This window comes from Myxine glutinosa, chromosome 13 (assembly GCF_964187855.1).
Source record: "Myxine glutinosa chromosome 13, kmMyxGlut1.1, whole genome shotgun sequence".
Lineage (NCBI taxonomy): Eukaryota > Metazoa > Chordata > Myxini > Myxiniformes > Myxinidae > Myxine > Myxine glutinosa.
Window position 1 is genome coordinate 88,058,622 of NC_136273.1, and position 14,290 is coordinate 88,072,911.

The 14,290-nt window shown below is 43.6% G+C and overlaps 1 protein-coding gene across 5 annotated transcripts in view; it reads right to left on the bottom strand.

The window, feature by feature from the left end:
• TAF2 (TATA-box binding protein associated factor 2) overlaps nucleotides 1-14,290 on the bottom strand; it is a 162,170-nt gene that overhangs the window by 71,779 nt on the left and 76,101 nt on the right. For all 5 annotated transcript variants that reach the window (XM_068134798.2, XM_078767761.1, XM_078767762.1 and 2 more), the window contains exon 14: nucleotides 12,181-12,290. In XM_068134798.2, the coding sequence (XP_067990899.2) occupies nucleotides 12,181-12,290 (110 nt within the window). The remainder of the gene's footprint in view (nucleotides 1-12,180; nucleotides 12,291-14,290) is intronic.

The following is a 14,290-nucleotide window of genomic DNA, read 5'->3' on the forward strand; positions in this document are numbered from 1 at the left end:
CTTCATCGTGGGAGATTCCAATGATTCTGAACGCTTTAGTTTCAACAGCGTGAAGACGAGCTAGGTGTGAGGAGGAGCACTAGCCCAGACGGGAGAGCAGTATTCCATTGAGCTGTGGATGAAAGCCTTGTATGTGGTGAGGAGCTCAGGTGTGCCAAGGAAGGACTTCGCACGACGGAGGATGCCCAGTCGGCGACTGGCTTTGGAGGCCAGATTTGAAATGTGGTTTTCCCAGGAAAGATCATGGCAGATAGTGAGACCCAAAAGCTTGAGTGACAGAACTTCTTGGAGAGGATTATTCAGAAAGTGGATGGGAGGGTTGTCCAGTCGGTCTTTTTGGAGAGATATCGTAAGAGTGTGAGATTTGTCAGGATGGAAAGACATGTTCCACTTGTTTGCCCAGTCTGTGATTTTGTCCAGGTCTGCAGAGAGTGAGGAGGCTGCAGACTGCCGATCTGAGGGATGAGGAATGGAGCGGCAGAGAGTGGAGTCATCAGCAAAGAGATAGAGAGGATTTTTAAGAGAGTCAGAGAGATCATTGAAGAAGACCAGAAAAAGCACAGGGCCCAGAACACTGCCTTGGGGAACTCCAGCCTGAACAGGAAGAGGAGATGAGAGAAACCCATTCAGGGCCACACGTTGACTATGACTAGAGAGGAAGTCCGCCAGCCATGCGTGGAGATTTCCATGACTACCAAAGGAGAAGAGTTTGGTGAGCATAGCGGGGTGCCAGCCCGTATCGAAGGCACGTGATACGTCAAGGGAGACAGCTCTAATTTCCTGTTTGGCATTGAGGACCTCCTTCCATTGTTGAGACAGCAGAAGCAGCATGTCCAGAGTAGAGTGACCTGGTCTGAAACCAAATTGATGATCTTAGATCAAGCCATTGGAGAAGAGGAAAGATTTCATATCCGAAGCAATGATGGATTCCATGACTTTGCTGATAATTGGGAGAAGGCTGATTGGTCTGTAGTTGCTAGAATCTGTTTTTGCACATTTTTTGTGTAAAGCGGTGATGTTGGCTGATTTCCAAGCAGATGGCAGATGACCTTCAGCAAAAGAGAGGGTGAAGAGAACAGAGAGAGGGAGTGAAAGAGCGCAAGAACAGGATTTTAGGACCCGTGGGCTGATGCCGTCAGGTCCAGTTGCAGAATCAGAGTCGAGGTTTGACAGAAACTTTTCCACCTCGTCAGGAGGAAAGGACACAGAGTCCAGGAGCAGCTGGGTACGACTGGGTCCAGAGAGGGATGGGTTTGGGACACAAGATTTAGAGGCAAACACAGAGTTGAGGCATTCAGCTTTTTCATGTGCGGAGTCAGCTGTGTAGCCGTTTGAGGTAAGGGAGTGGATGGAGGGGGAACAAACACCAGAAACAGATTTGACCAGACGCCACCAGGCTTACTGCCATTCGAGGAAATGGGCACCGGTGGGGTGGTAAAGGTGGCATCTGTGATTTGATGTTTTCCTAAATCAGCTCACGTCTTTAGGTTTGACTGGTGTTTTAAGGAAATGTGGAGAAAAGGGGGAAAACCTAGCTAATCCCACACAATCAACGCATATTGACCTGTGAAACCCACGCTACAAAAGGGAAGCACTATCTGCACATGTACTGATGAAATAACTAACTAGAGAACCTGTGTGTTGTATGCAACATTGCCTGGGGAATGACCGTTTCATAAAACTGTCATAATGTGTTTAATAAGCCAGTGTGCCTCATGCATACTTAAATGAAAATAATTAAAGCTTTGCAGAAACACCCCTGGTCAAAGTTGTTAAAGTGTAGCTCAGAACGTTTTGCAGCGAATATAATTTTACAGATGTATTATATACTTGCAGGAGTACCCGGCGTTGCCGGGGGAAGTGTGGGTGTGGGGGTGGGGGGGGGGCAAGGTTGCAGGAGAGGGAGTGGTGAGGAAGGGAGTGGGGCGAGTGGAAGGGGGAGGGGAGAGAGAGGTGAAGGGAGAGGGAGGATAAAGATGTTCTACATATACATCTTTTAGGGGGGGGGGGGTTGACAGGCCCCTCCATTTTGGGGGACGTGGGGGGGAAGGGAAGGAGGAAAAATTTACCCGTGCAAAGAGTGCTTTAACCTCAGTGTTGCCCAGGTAAAAAAGGGAATTGTAAAACCCTCTGCCACCATCATAAGGTGGCGCTACACAGTACACATTTACATAGAGAATTTACTCCCCTCTCCCGGTCCCCCACACCCCCGAATGAGACCGCGACCTCATAGCTTATATTACGCCCAAGACAAAGTTGTATTTGTATTTGTACCCCGAGTAAAGTATAAAAGCGTTTATAGCTGGAGTACCCAGCGTTGCTCAAGTGAAAAAAAAACCTTTAACATATTTGAAATGAGGGCAAATATAATGGAAAAGCAATTACATCCAAATCAGAATCAATCACAAATGTCAAATCATCATTTTACCTTTTCGTTGAATATATGTTGGTGAATGTGCCGTTGATCACGTTTCTGAATTAAATATGATGACGTTCAAGAAGAAGAATAAGCCTTACTACCAACTTCGACCACTTCTGGAATTGTTTGATTAAACTGGTCAACAAGTAGAAATCATCAAGAATGTTTCTTTGTGCTTATAATAGATTTTTGGATGCTGATTCCAAATCTGTTCTTACTTTTTTTCTAGCACGTATACTTTTCATGATAACCGGCTTTGAATATATTTATGGTATGTAGAGTTCAATCAATTAGTTTAATCGAGTATATTTCTTTCTTTCTGGCACGTTATGGTGGCTTATCTAATATTTCTGACTTCTTTTGTTCATACCCATTTTCTAATAACTTTTTCTGCTTTTTCCAGGTAATTACAGAAACTAATTGGATGAGTTTTTCCAGCAATAATGCCTAGAAAGTGCAAAAAACTCACCAGACAACTGTTGTTAGGTATGTGGCTCATTTACATCCAAGTCACAAAGACGGGCTATCACGAAGCATCTCAAGAAACTCTTTCGCTTATACTTTGGATGCCAACTGGAAGACCAAGAAAAGACGTGGGTACCACATAACATCTGCACATCATGCTCGAACGGACTAAGAGATTGGCTGAATGGAAGAAAGAAAAAATCAATACCGTTTGCTGTACCCATGGTATGGTGCGAATCAAGAGATCATTACAGTGATTGCTACTTTTGTTTGGTTGATATTGCTGGATTCTCTAAGAAAACAAAAATACAAAATCATCTCCCCAAAACTAGACTCAGCAAGAGATCCATCCCTCACAACGACACAATTCCAATTCCAATCCCCCATTGACGGAATTTCTTCGGTGGCTGACGATTTGGAATGCGATGAAGGCGCAGATGGTGGAAACAATGATTCGGATGATCCAGATTACTCTCCTGATGTTGAAACAGCTGAACCAGAGGTGTTTACACAAGAGAAGCTCAATGATCTCAGAAGAGATCGAGCCCTTCCCAAAGAGAAGGCAGAACCAAAGAGAAGGCAGAAGGCAGAAGGCAGAACTCAAGACTCCAAGAGAAAGGACTACTCGACGACAGTGTCAAAGTATCTAACTATCGCAGCAGAAATAAAGCTCTGGCGAGAATGTTCACAGTTGATGGTCCCCTTTGCTATTGCAATGATATAGATGGTCTGTTTAATACCCCATCTCAAGTACACATGTCATCTGAATGGCGTATATTCATTGATTCATCCAAAAGAAGCCTGAAAGTTGACCTACTACACAACGGGAATCAGAAACCTTGCATTCCCATTGCACACTCTGTTAACTTGAAGGAAACTCATTAAACCATGGGCATACTTCTGGATGCCATCAAGTACAACAGTTACAATTGGAACATCTATGGGGATCTTAAAAGTTATTGCCATGTTGATGGGGTTGCAAGGAGGATTCACAAAGTACTGTTGCTTTTCATGTTTATGGGACAGCAGAGCAACAGCCCATCATTACAGCAGACGAGAATGGGGTCAAAGAGTCGCATATGAGCCACGCAGTAGCAGCGTCCAGCATGTACCACTGGTTGACCCCGGAAAGATTCTTCTTCCTCCCCTCCACATAAAGCTGGGATTGATGAAGGCATTTGTCAAACAAATAGAGAAAAATGACTCAGGAGGCTTTAGATACTTGGCAGAAAAATTTCCCAAGATCACTAGAGCCAAACTGAAAGAAGGAATTTTTATTGGACCCCAAATTAGACAACTGATGAAAGACCAAACTTTTGAAAACTGTCTGAATGAGCTAGAGCTCAATGCCTGGTGATCCTTCACCTGGCTGTGCCAAAATCTTTTGGGGAACAAGTCACCAGCTTATAAAGATGGAGTAGAGGACTTGATAATTGCTTATTGTGACCTAGGTTGTCAAATGTCATTGAAGTTCCATTTTTTACACTCACACCAACATTTTTCCCCTGACAACCTTGGTGCCGTAAGTGATGAACAAGGAGAACATTTTCATCAAGACATCCAAACAATGGAAAACCGGTACCAAGGCTTCTGGAATGAAAGTATGATGGCCGACTACTGCTGGATGCTCTGTCGCGACAACACTGAATGGATCCACAAAAGAAAGTCTCGTGCACAGTGTTTATAATCACATTCTTGATGTGTTTCTCGGTAAAAAGGTGATGTTTTGGAAATAAATACCTTAGTTTAACGTTTGTTTGTTTTTTGCAGGATTCATAGTTTAATCCACTCTGGATGCATGATCAACAGATTTAAACTTTTTTCGCACAAAAGACCTTGACTAACTTTTGGCTAAAAAAGGCTTTTGGCTAAAACGGGTGGGTATCATATCTCGAAAACTATATGTGATAGAGAAAAAGTAAAATCATTTTCGGAAACAGCACAAAAGAACACTTTGGAAAAGTTTATTGAGGTCTCTGATTTTAAAAAGTTACAATTCGTTTACCAGTGTTATTTGTGTTCAAATGTCTGGTAATTGTTTTGTATTTATTTATGCGAATGTGTACTTGTATATAACTGTCATTAATCAAAATGGCTTAAGCACCATAAAACGATTTTTTTAAATCCTAAAAACGAACTATTTGTTTAAAAAAAAGAAAAGACAAAAAAAAGCCTAAACACTCCCAAGCAGTCAATGATGAACCTCTGAAAGTTTGAGGAAGATCCATTCAGCCATCTCTAAGAAAAATGGCGACACACACACACATGCGACACACACACACACACACTAACACACACACCACCACCACCACCACCACCACCACCACCACCACCACCATCAACATCAACATCATCATCATCATCATCAACATCAACATCAACATCAACCTTATATGGTGGACTAAATCAGAAATCTTATATGGTGGCACACCCCTATCTAAATCTGATGCGCACATGTTTTTTGTCGTGAAAAGTTACCCTCCGTGGACTCCCTCTTCCCTCTCAAAGTCACTTCCTTAGGCTGTCCATGAGGCACATCCAAACAAACAGACGTTCACAAATCAGGTTATAGATAGTGGAAGATCAGAGGCTGGCCTAGAGTTACGCACACTCACCTCAAATATGACCAGCTTTGGTTTGAATCCTGACCCAGCTATAAACTGTCATGCTGGTGTTTCACAGGTGGGGTGATTCATCAATGTGTGTGCTGGCCCTCGGATGAACGTTAAACTGGGTGTACTACCTGCCAGCATTAGTTGGTGGATGATAAAGATCCCATGGTGTTCATCATGAAGAGTAGGCGGGCTATCGCCAGCACGCTGGACAAATGACAAATTCCTGCCAATAACTACTGCGAGGAAGGCAATGGCAAAACCACTCAGTATAACCATTTTCAAAAGACTACTTGGGCAGTACCGGATCAAAGTATCGATGCAGTACCGACGCTATGTAACAGAATATTGCACTGTACATCAGATTCAGAATCTTATATCCGAATTAAATATGAGCAGAATCTATTTATCGGTCATTCATGGCCGTTATCGGTCACAGTTACAGTCATTCATCGGTCACAGTTAAAAGCTAAAGTGTATTTCATCCTGAAAGCTGTTTGTTTCACAGAGAATGATGGCTAAATGTCACACACAAAGCACCAAGCTCGATCAAACTTTGTATATTTTTTTTGAAGTTGTTATTCGGTCGTTAAGTTATCAAGGTAACAAAAAGCGAATCCAGAAACTGACCTTTGACCACTTGATGCGGAAATCTAATCACTTCATCTTTGCATCACAATATATACTTCAACCAAGTTTTGTCAAAATTCCATCACTGGTTAACAAGTTACCTCAGCAACAGAATTTGTATCCAACAGGACCACTGACCTTTGACCTCTTGACTCGAACATCTAATCAGTTCATCTTTACATCATTATACATACCTCTAACAAGTTTGACTTGGATCTCTTCAGCCATTCTCAAGTTATAAATCTATTACAGAGTCTGAACTTTGACCTTTGACCGCTTGGCACGAAAATCAATTCAGTTCATTTTGCATCATAATACATACTTGCACCAACATTGGTCAAAATCTCATTACTGGTTCACAAGTTATCACGGTAACAGGATTTTTACTGAACATGACCGCTGACCTTTGACCTCATGACCGCAAAATCTAATCAGTTCATAGTTACCTCATTACACATACCTGCACCAAGTTTGACTTAGATTCCTTCAGCCATTCTCAAGTTATGGTAATGAAAGCCTATCACAGACGGACGGACGGACACACAGACAGACAGACAGATGCACGGACAGACGCACAGGCGAACGGAGGACCCAACACCATAATGCCTCTGGCGACCTTGGGAAGTCGGCAGAGGCATAAAAAAAAAAAGACAAAAATCATCAAACGCTGTATCGCTATTCTCCACGGACACAAATTCAAATTGTCCCCCCCATGCAGAAAACATTAATCAACAATGAGCGGGGCTGGGGGGGGGGGGCGGGGGAAGTAGGTTTTACAAATACGCCAGACTTTGCCTTTCCAGTAAGAGTGGGCTATACGGGGTCAAAAATACTTTTATTGTTATTCTTCTTAGGTGACAGTTTTTTTGTATTCCATTTGACCTATCTCAACATGAAATGACAAAATTTTCGGCCTGGGGTCCAAGAAAAAAGTGTACAGGGCAAAAATCCAACATGGCCACCGTTTTCCCTGAAAAATCACATTTTTAGCCATAAGTTTGTCATTTCTGGGTCTTTTTACTTGGTTGTGGTGTCTAACCCTATGTTTATGGGGTCAAGCAAGCTATTTATGCATCTAGAAATAGTCACAAACCATCAGATGTTGAGTTAATACCTTTTTTGACCAAATTTACCTCTTTTTCCCCCTTAATTAGCATATTTCACGAAACATATCTTCAATTTCAGGGGCATTGCTTAAAACGTAACACGGCTTTCTGCGAGAGAAGTCCCAGGTTCCTGAAACTGCCACAGGCACAATCTGCTGCTCGATAGTGTCCTGGATGTCATCTGTGATGTCCTGTGTCATCTTCTAATTGCATAAATAGATTGCCTGACCCCATAAGCATAGGGTTAGACACCACAACCAAGTAAAAAGACCCAGAAATGACAAAGTTATGGCTAAAAATGTGATTTTTCAGGGAAAACGGCGGCCATTTTGGATTTTTGCCCTGCACACTGTTTTCCTGGACCCCAGGCCGAAGATTTTGTCATTTCATGGTGAGATAGGTCAAATGGAATACAAAAAAACTGTCACCTAAGCAAAACAAAAAATGACCCATTTATAGCCCACTCTTATTTAAAGCCACCAAAGTATGCTTGTCGAGACCCGAGGCCTTGAAGCACAACTCAAACCAACGGTGGTGCAAACAAAACACACCCTCAAGAAATTGGTGGGGCGAACTTAGACATAATCCACATTTAAGGTATAATTCCAACAATCGCCACCGGGATGTATAGATTACACTACAATTGAGAATAAATGTCCATTGTGAAGTGAAGGCGATACATATTTTGGTTTTATCGATTTTAGTTCTGCTTTTAATGCCATTGCCGCACAGAAACTTCAAAATTAAATCCAGCTCCTTGACCTTATCCCCTCAAATTGCTTTTGGATTTTCTCCTAAACCAATCACTAACGGTAAAATTAAACAAAAAGTTGCCCAAGACAATCGTCTTGAACAGTGGTCCTCCACAAGGGGTGCGTGCTGTCTGTCACATCTTCTCTATTCCCTTGTCACCGATCAGTGGACGTCTCATCATGAGTCTGTGCAGCTCGTGACGTTTGCCGACGACAAGACCATCGTGGGTAGTATCGTGAATACTGATGAGTCAGACTACCTTCAGGAAGTTAATGGGTTTGTGTCATGGTGCGAACATCACAAACTCGAGCTGAATACTGCAAAGACTAAGGATATGGTTGTTGACTTTCGGAGGACAAAACGTTCAGTCGTCGATGGTGAAGTTATTGAAATTGTTGACTGCTTCAAACTTCAAGGTACAAGCACAACACAGATATTATCAGGAAAGCTCAGCAATGCCTCTACTTCCTGCGGCAGTTGAAGAAGTTTCGCCTTCGCAGGGAGATTCTCGTCCAGTTTTATCTCGACAATAGAGAAAGTGTTTTGACGTTCTCTCTGTGTGCGACTGTGTATAGTATGGATGCAACACCTAACCACAGAAGCTTCGGCTCCAGAGGGTTGTGCGCACTGCAAGTAGAATTATTGGATGTGAGTTGCCCTCCAAGGCTTCAATTTATACAAAGCGTACTGTGAATAGATCGCGGAGGATAGTCTCTGATGCCTCGCATCCAGCAAATGTCCTGTTTCAGCTTTGGCCAACTGAAAGGCGACACATGTCATTTAGATGTCGGACAAATTGATTTTGCAATAGTTTTTTTCCCACAGGCAGTTATTGCCCTGTCCAACTCCATTACCACTTAAACAGCAGTATTCTGTTGCCATTTTCTGTGATGTGGTGCCAGTTTGGATTGATTGGTTGTTCCTGAATGCTATGGACAGGGAGAGTGGTGGGGTGCTATGAATTTGTAGATTTATTACTCCTATTTACGAGCAGAAAAGCCCCTCAATGATTGGTCGGCACAATTTATTCGACGGTTCGTGAGCGTGCCAAAGTCTGAAGCCTTGGCCTGACGAATTTTTGTTCCACTGGGTCTTTTGGATCCTCAGTGTCTTTTGTGTCCTATGGGTCCTTGGGGTCTTTTTGGTCTGCATGGTCTTTGAGAGTCTTTTGAGAGTCTTTTGGGTCTTTTATGTCTTCTGGGCCTTCCGGGCCTTTTGGGTCGACAGGGCCATTTGTGTATTTGAGGGTCTTTTCTATCTTTTGGGTCTTCGGCGTCTTTTCAGTCTTCAGGATCTTGTCTTTAAGGCTTTCTTTTTTTGAATACTTAGTCGAGGCTCATATGAGAGCTAACACAGACAAAATATATTTGGGGTCTTTTCGGTCTTTTGAGTCTTCAGGGTATTTTGGGTCTTTAATGTGACTTCAATGTCTTTTCAAGTCTTTTGGGTCTTTGGTGTATTTTGGGTCTTTGGTACATTTTGGGTTTTCAGGGGCTTTTGGGTTTATTGTTTCCTCTGGATCTTTGGCGTCTTTTCAGTCTTCGGGTCATTTGGGTCTTCAGGGTATTTTGGGTCTGTAAAGCTCTTCAGGGTTTTTTCCGGTCCTTTCAGTCTTTTTGGGTCTTTGGGGCATTTGAGGGTCTTCGGGGTCTTTTTGATCTTCGGGGTCTTTTGGGTTGTTTGGGTTTTTTTGGTCTTTTGGGTTTTCAGGGTATTTGGGTCTTAAAGGATCTTCAGTGTATTTTGGGTCTTCAAGGGTCTTTGGGATATTTGGTTCTTTAAGAGCCCCCAGGGTCTTTAAGGGTCTTTTCTGTCTTTTGGGGTCTTTAAAGGTCTTCAATTGTAAGTTACCTCAGTTGTAACCAATCACCTACACAATCACACACCAAGTTAATTGGCCTCCACCTGTGTTAAATTGTAGTGATTCTAATTATTTCAGAATAACATCAGCTGTTCCTGTAGGTTTCCTCTGCTGGGTAGTGCATTTAACAGCAAAGACTCAACCATGAGCACCAAGGAGATTTCAAAAGACCTCTGGGATAAAGTTGTGGAAAAGCACAGATCAGGGGATGGGTATAAAAAATATTTCAAAGATTTTGAATAGCCCTTGGAACACAGTCAAGACAATCATTACGAAGTGGAAGGTGTATGGTACCACCAAGACCCTGCCTAGATTCTGTCCCTCCAAACTGTATGACCAAGCAAGGAGACGACTGATCAGAGAGAAAACCAAGAGGCCAATGGCAACTTTGAAAGGGATACAGGCCTTTATGGCAAAGACTCCGGAGATTCTGAAGCCATGTGGCAAAACGTTTTGTGGTCTGACGAAACGTTTTGTCCTAAATGCAAAATGTTAATTTTGGCGCAAACCCAACACAGCACATCACCCAAAGAACACCATCCCTACTTTGAAACATTGTGGTGGCAGCATCATGTTATGGGGATGTTTCTCATCAGCATGGACTGGGACAATTGCAGGATAGAAGAGAAAATGGATGGAGCATAATACATTTTTAAAATCCTGGAGGAAAACCTGCTGCCCTCTGCAAGAAAGCTGAAATTGGGACAAAAGTTCACCTTTCAGCAGGATGACCTGAAGCACACAGCCAAAGCTACACTGGATTGGCTAAAGAACAAAAAGATAAAAGTCCTTGAGTGGCCCAGTCAGAGCCCTGACCTAAATCCAATCGAAAATCTGTGGCATGACTTGAAGATTGCTGCCCATCAATGCTCCCCACGCAACTTGACTGAGCTTGAACAGTTTTGTACAGAAGAATGGGCAAATGTTGCCTAAAACACTTGCACCATTACATAGATGGCCATGGTATTGTTATGTTTATGGGAGGTAGATAAAGGAATACCGTAGGAGAGGTAGAACTGTATAGGAAATAGCATGGACCGCGTGACAGGTATGAGCATTTTGATGTATTAAGTAGGGAGACTGTAGTTTAAGGTTGTTCAATTGTGTGCATCATGCAAGGGGTGATGCCGTGCTAAATAGCTATAGGGTTTAAGGCTAGTTTTCCCCAGTGCGTGCCAAAAGCCAGACAGGAGCTGGTCGAGCTAAGCCCCGCCCCATGGACCTAATTAGGCAAAAGCCCCACCCAGAAAAGGCGACGAACTTCGGGGTGGGGGCAGGGAGGAAGGCCGGTAGGCCACGTCTTGAGGGACGCGTTTGGCTCTCAGGAGTGAGGAAGAACAGAGCGAGTCTTCTATTTTTGGGGAAGACGGCTGGCCATTGTGTGTGCTGAGAGATTTTGTGTACGCTTTTGGAGCTTTGTTGTGTTGGCAGAATTGAATGGGAATGTAGAATAGTCAGTCTGTGAGGTACCTCAGTAGGAATTAGTTTTACCACAACATTTATTTCGTCAGCGTTTTATTGTCATTAAACCATTTGTGTTGCATTTTACTGTCGTGTTTATTTATTGTGGTTTCGGAATAAACCCGTGTGTTCCGTTTAATTAAACATCTCGCATCTCTTCATTCCCACGCATGCCAAATATAATCATCATCATCATCATCATCATCATCGGGAGGTCACCTCGGAGTTAAAGCTGGTTCGGCTATCTGTCCCCGTGTGACCTTAATCGCACGCAAACAATCAGGCACGCACGTACGTACGCAGGTCGAATAATAGCCTCTCCCATCCCTTTGGAAACAGGTGAAATTAACAAATGCCCACGGAAAGTGGCTAAAGTGTGCAAGTTACTTGATTGCAATGAGATGAGCTTCCAGTCACTTGGGGCTCACACAACATTAAACAGTGTAAACCGTGCCTTTGATAAAAGCTTCTCACTTATACGAGACCATATTTACAACAGTGAAGGAGATAAAACGCTTGGACGGATGACTTTAAAGCAAATGAAGACCCACATGATATGATAATTTATGCTGACCTTGTCATTAGCAACAAAAGAAAACTTTGAAAATGTGAAAACTCCGCTATCGTCTTATCATCATCACACTCCTTTCCATCAGCATTCCGCACAAAAGGCCAGCATCAAGGTGGGTGGAAGGAATCGGGGGGGTGAGGGGGGGGGGTCAATGTTATCGTCAAAACAAATCCTATACTGTATTATATTTGCTTCATTCTTTCAACTGGGCTTAAAACAAAACATTGAGCTATGGCAATAGTACATACGACTCTCCATTTGCCAATCACAGCTTAATGACCGAAGCGGACCCGTTATTTTACCGACGGCTCTTTGAGTGGCACGGGATCTCATGACGTGTGCTGTTCTCCTCGATCTGTAGGTTGTGGTTAAAAGATCCATCGAGCTCTTGCACTGTCACTGTTAAAGGGCCCTGTGAAGAGAAAATATGAGGGAGACAAGCAACTGCAGTTTCATCCACTGTACTAAGGTCACCCCAAAGCATTATAGATGATTCTGCTTCAAAGCTTCTCAAAACGAATCAAAACTCAAAATGTGCCAAACAAATTAATTTAAAAAATGAAAGGTCAATGTTTTGTAAAACACCCTTTGACACACCTTACATTTTTTTTGGCCAAAAGTAAGTCATTGCATTCGTTGATGTTACATGGGGGTAGGGTACTGAGCATTCACAGGTGTTTACCGAGGATAAAAAAACAATTAAATGCTTTACTACACAACAGGAAGGAGATCGGTTGGTGAGACGATGAGAGACTATTATATAATAAAGGATTCTGTCATGTTCTATGATACACCCTTGAATGCGCAAATACATATCACAAAAAAGCCACTCATGTAAGTAAAGTACTATTACGTGTGTGGGGGTAGGTAACGAAATACCTTAGTCGAGATATTATTGTATAGATCAGCATGCGCCAAATGTCGCGACGAAGAAGAACTTTCATTTAACTAAGTAGGGAACCTGTTTGGCCAAATATCCGTGTAAGCGTTGGTGTGTCTCCATTCAAGGGGTGGAGCTATGCTAATTAGGTAGGGCTTAAGAATAATCCCCAGTGTGTAATTGCCCTTGTTATTTTTCCCTTTCTTCTTAAAAAAACTCACTCGGCCAGCCATGCAATCGGCACATCTTACGATAATTCACCAAATGTCCATCTGTCTGTCTGTCTGTCTGTCCGTCCGTCCGTCCGTCCGTCCGTTCATTCGAAGGTACCGCAAAAACGGCTGAACCGATCACAACGATATTTTGGGTGGGTAATCCTGGGATCGCCTGGAGTAAAATAGGGTATAATGTTTTCCAATTTCAGCTTTGGCCTCCAGCATTTTCAGGTTTGGACTCCCGCATAATGTTATTTTCCCGGGTGCTGCACAAACGGCTGCACCCATCGCTGCACAGCTGCACCGATCGGACTTGGTGACCTCGGACAAAGACCTTTTATAAGGACATGGGTTGAATCCCTGCTTGAAAGAATGCCAACCCCCTCCCCGCCATCACGGTCGTCTCTCCAACTCACAATCGCACGAGATATGCGGAAAGGACGACCCAAAACCAATTACCTTCTTTTCGATTCGTATACAAACATCATTAAAAATAAATAATGACCTTGGCCAAAGTTCAAACGACGTGAGTTTAATCTCTACATGAGAGAATTCTACATAGCTATTTGGGCGGTTGTTACATATTTATGTGAAGGTATATGGATTACCATTCAGGTCTTTGCTTATCCGTGTGTAGTATATTAAGGGTTGTTGTGATTGGAGGGTCAGGAGCCCTTCTGAACAAGTGGCCGGAAACGGAAGTGACCAAAACGGAAGGAAAAAGACACGAGGAGAAAAGGAGGAGTATTATTCTTCCTCGCCCCGCTCCGACCAAAGGTGGGATCGACCTTGCGCTGCGTGGAAAAGCGGCGTTCCGAAGCCTGTCTGGCGAGAGGAATCACCGGGACGTGTACCTGCCCGGTGGAGACGTCAAGTTGACGTGGGGCCGTGCATCGACCCCGCGTCTGGCATCGTTCGCGGCACCGTCTAAACAGACGCGTGCGGGTCGCACGTTGGGGCCTAACGCGCCTTGCAAGCGGCGTGGGGTTTGGCTTGCTCTACCGTACCCGCTTCGCGTGGCCACGAGGGGCTGCAGCCACGGTGCCTGGTACGATACCTGCCCGGTGGAGAAACGTCCACCCGGGGTTCGTTCAACCGCCCGAGTGCGGAGACGCCGACCAGTATCTTGGTCAGGAGGGGCCCAGAGACATTGTGAGGAGCAGAGACCGAAAGGGGGTTGTGAGTACTCACCGGGACACACATATATAAGATGGCCATCTTACTCATAGGGAAGTGTTTGTGAATTGGGAATTGTTGATGGTTGTGTATTGTTGATTGCTCGGGGAAAATCTCCGTGGTTGTGTCATTGAAATTGTA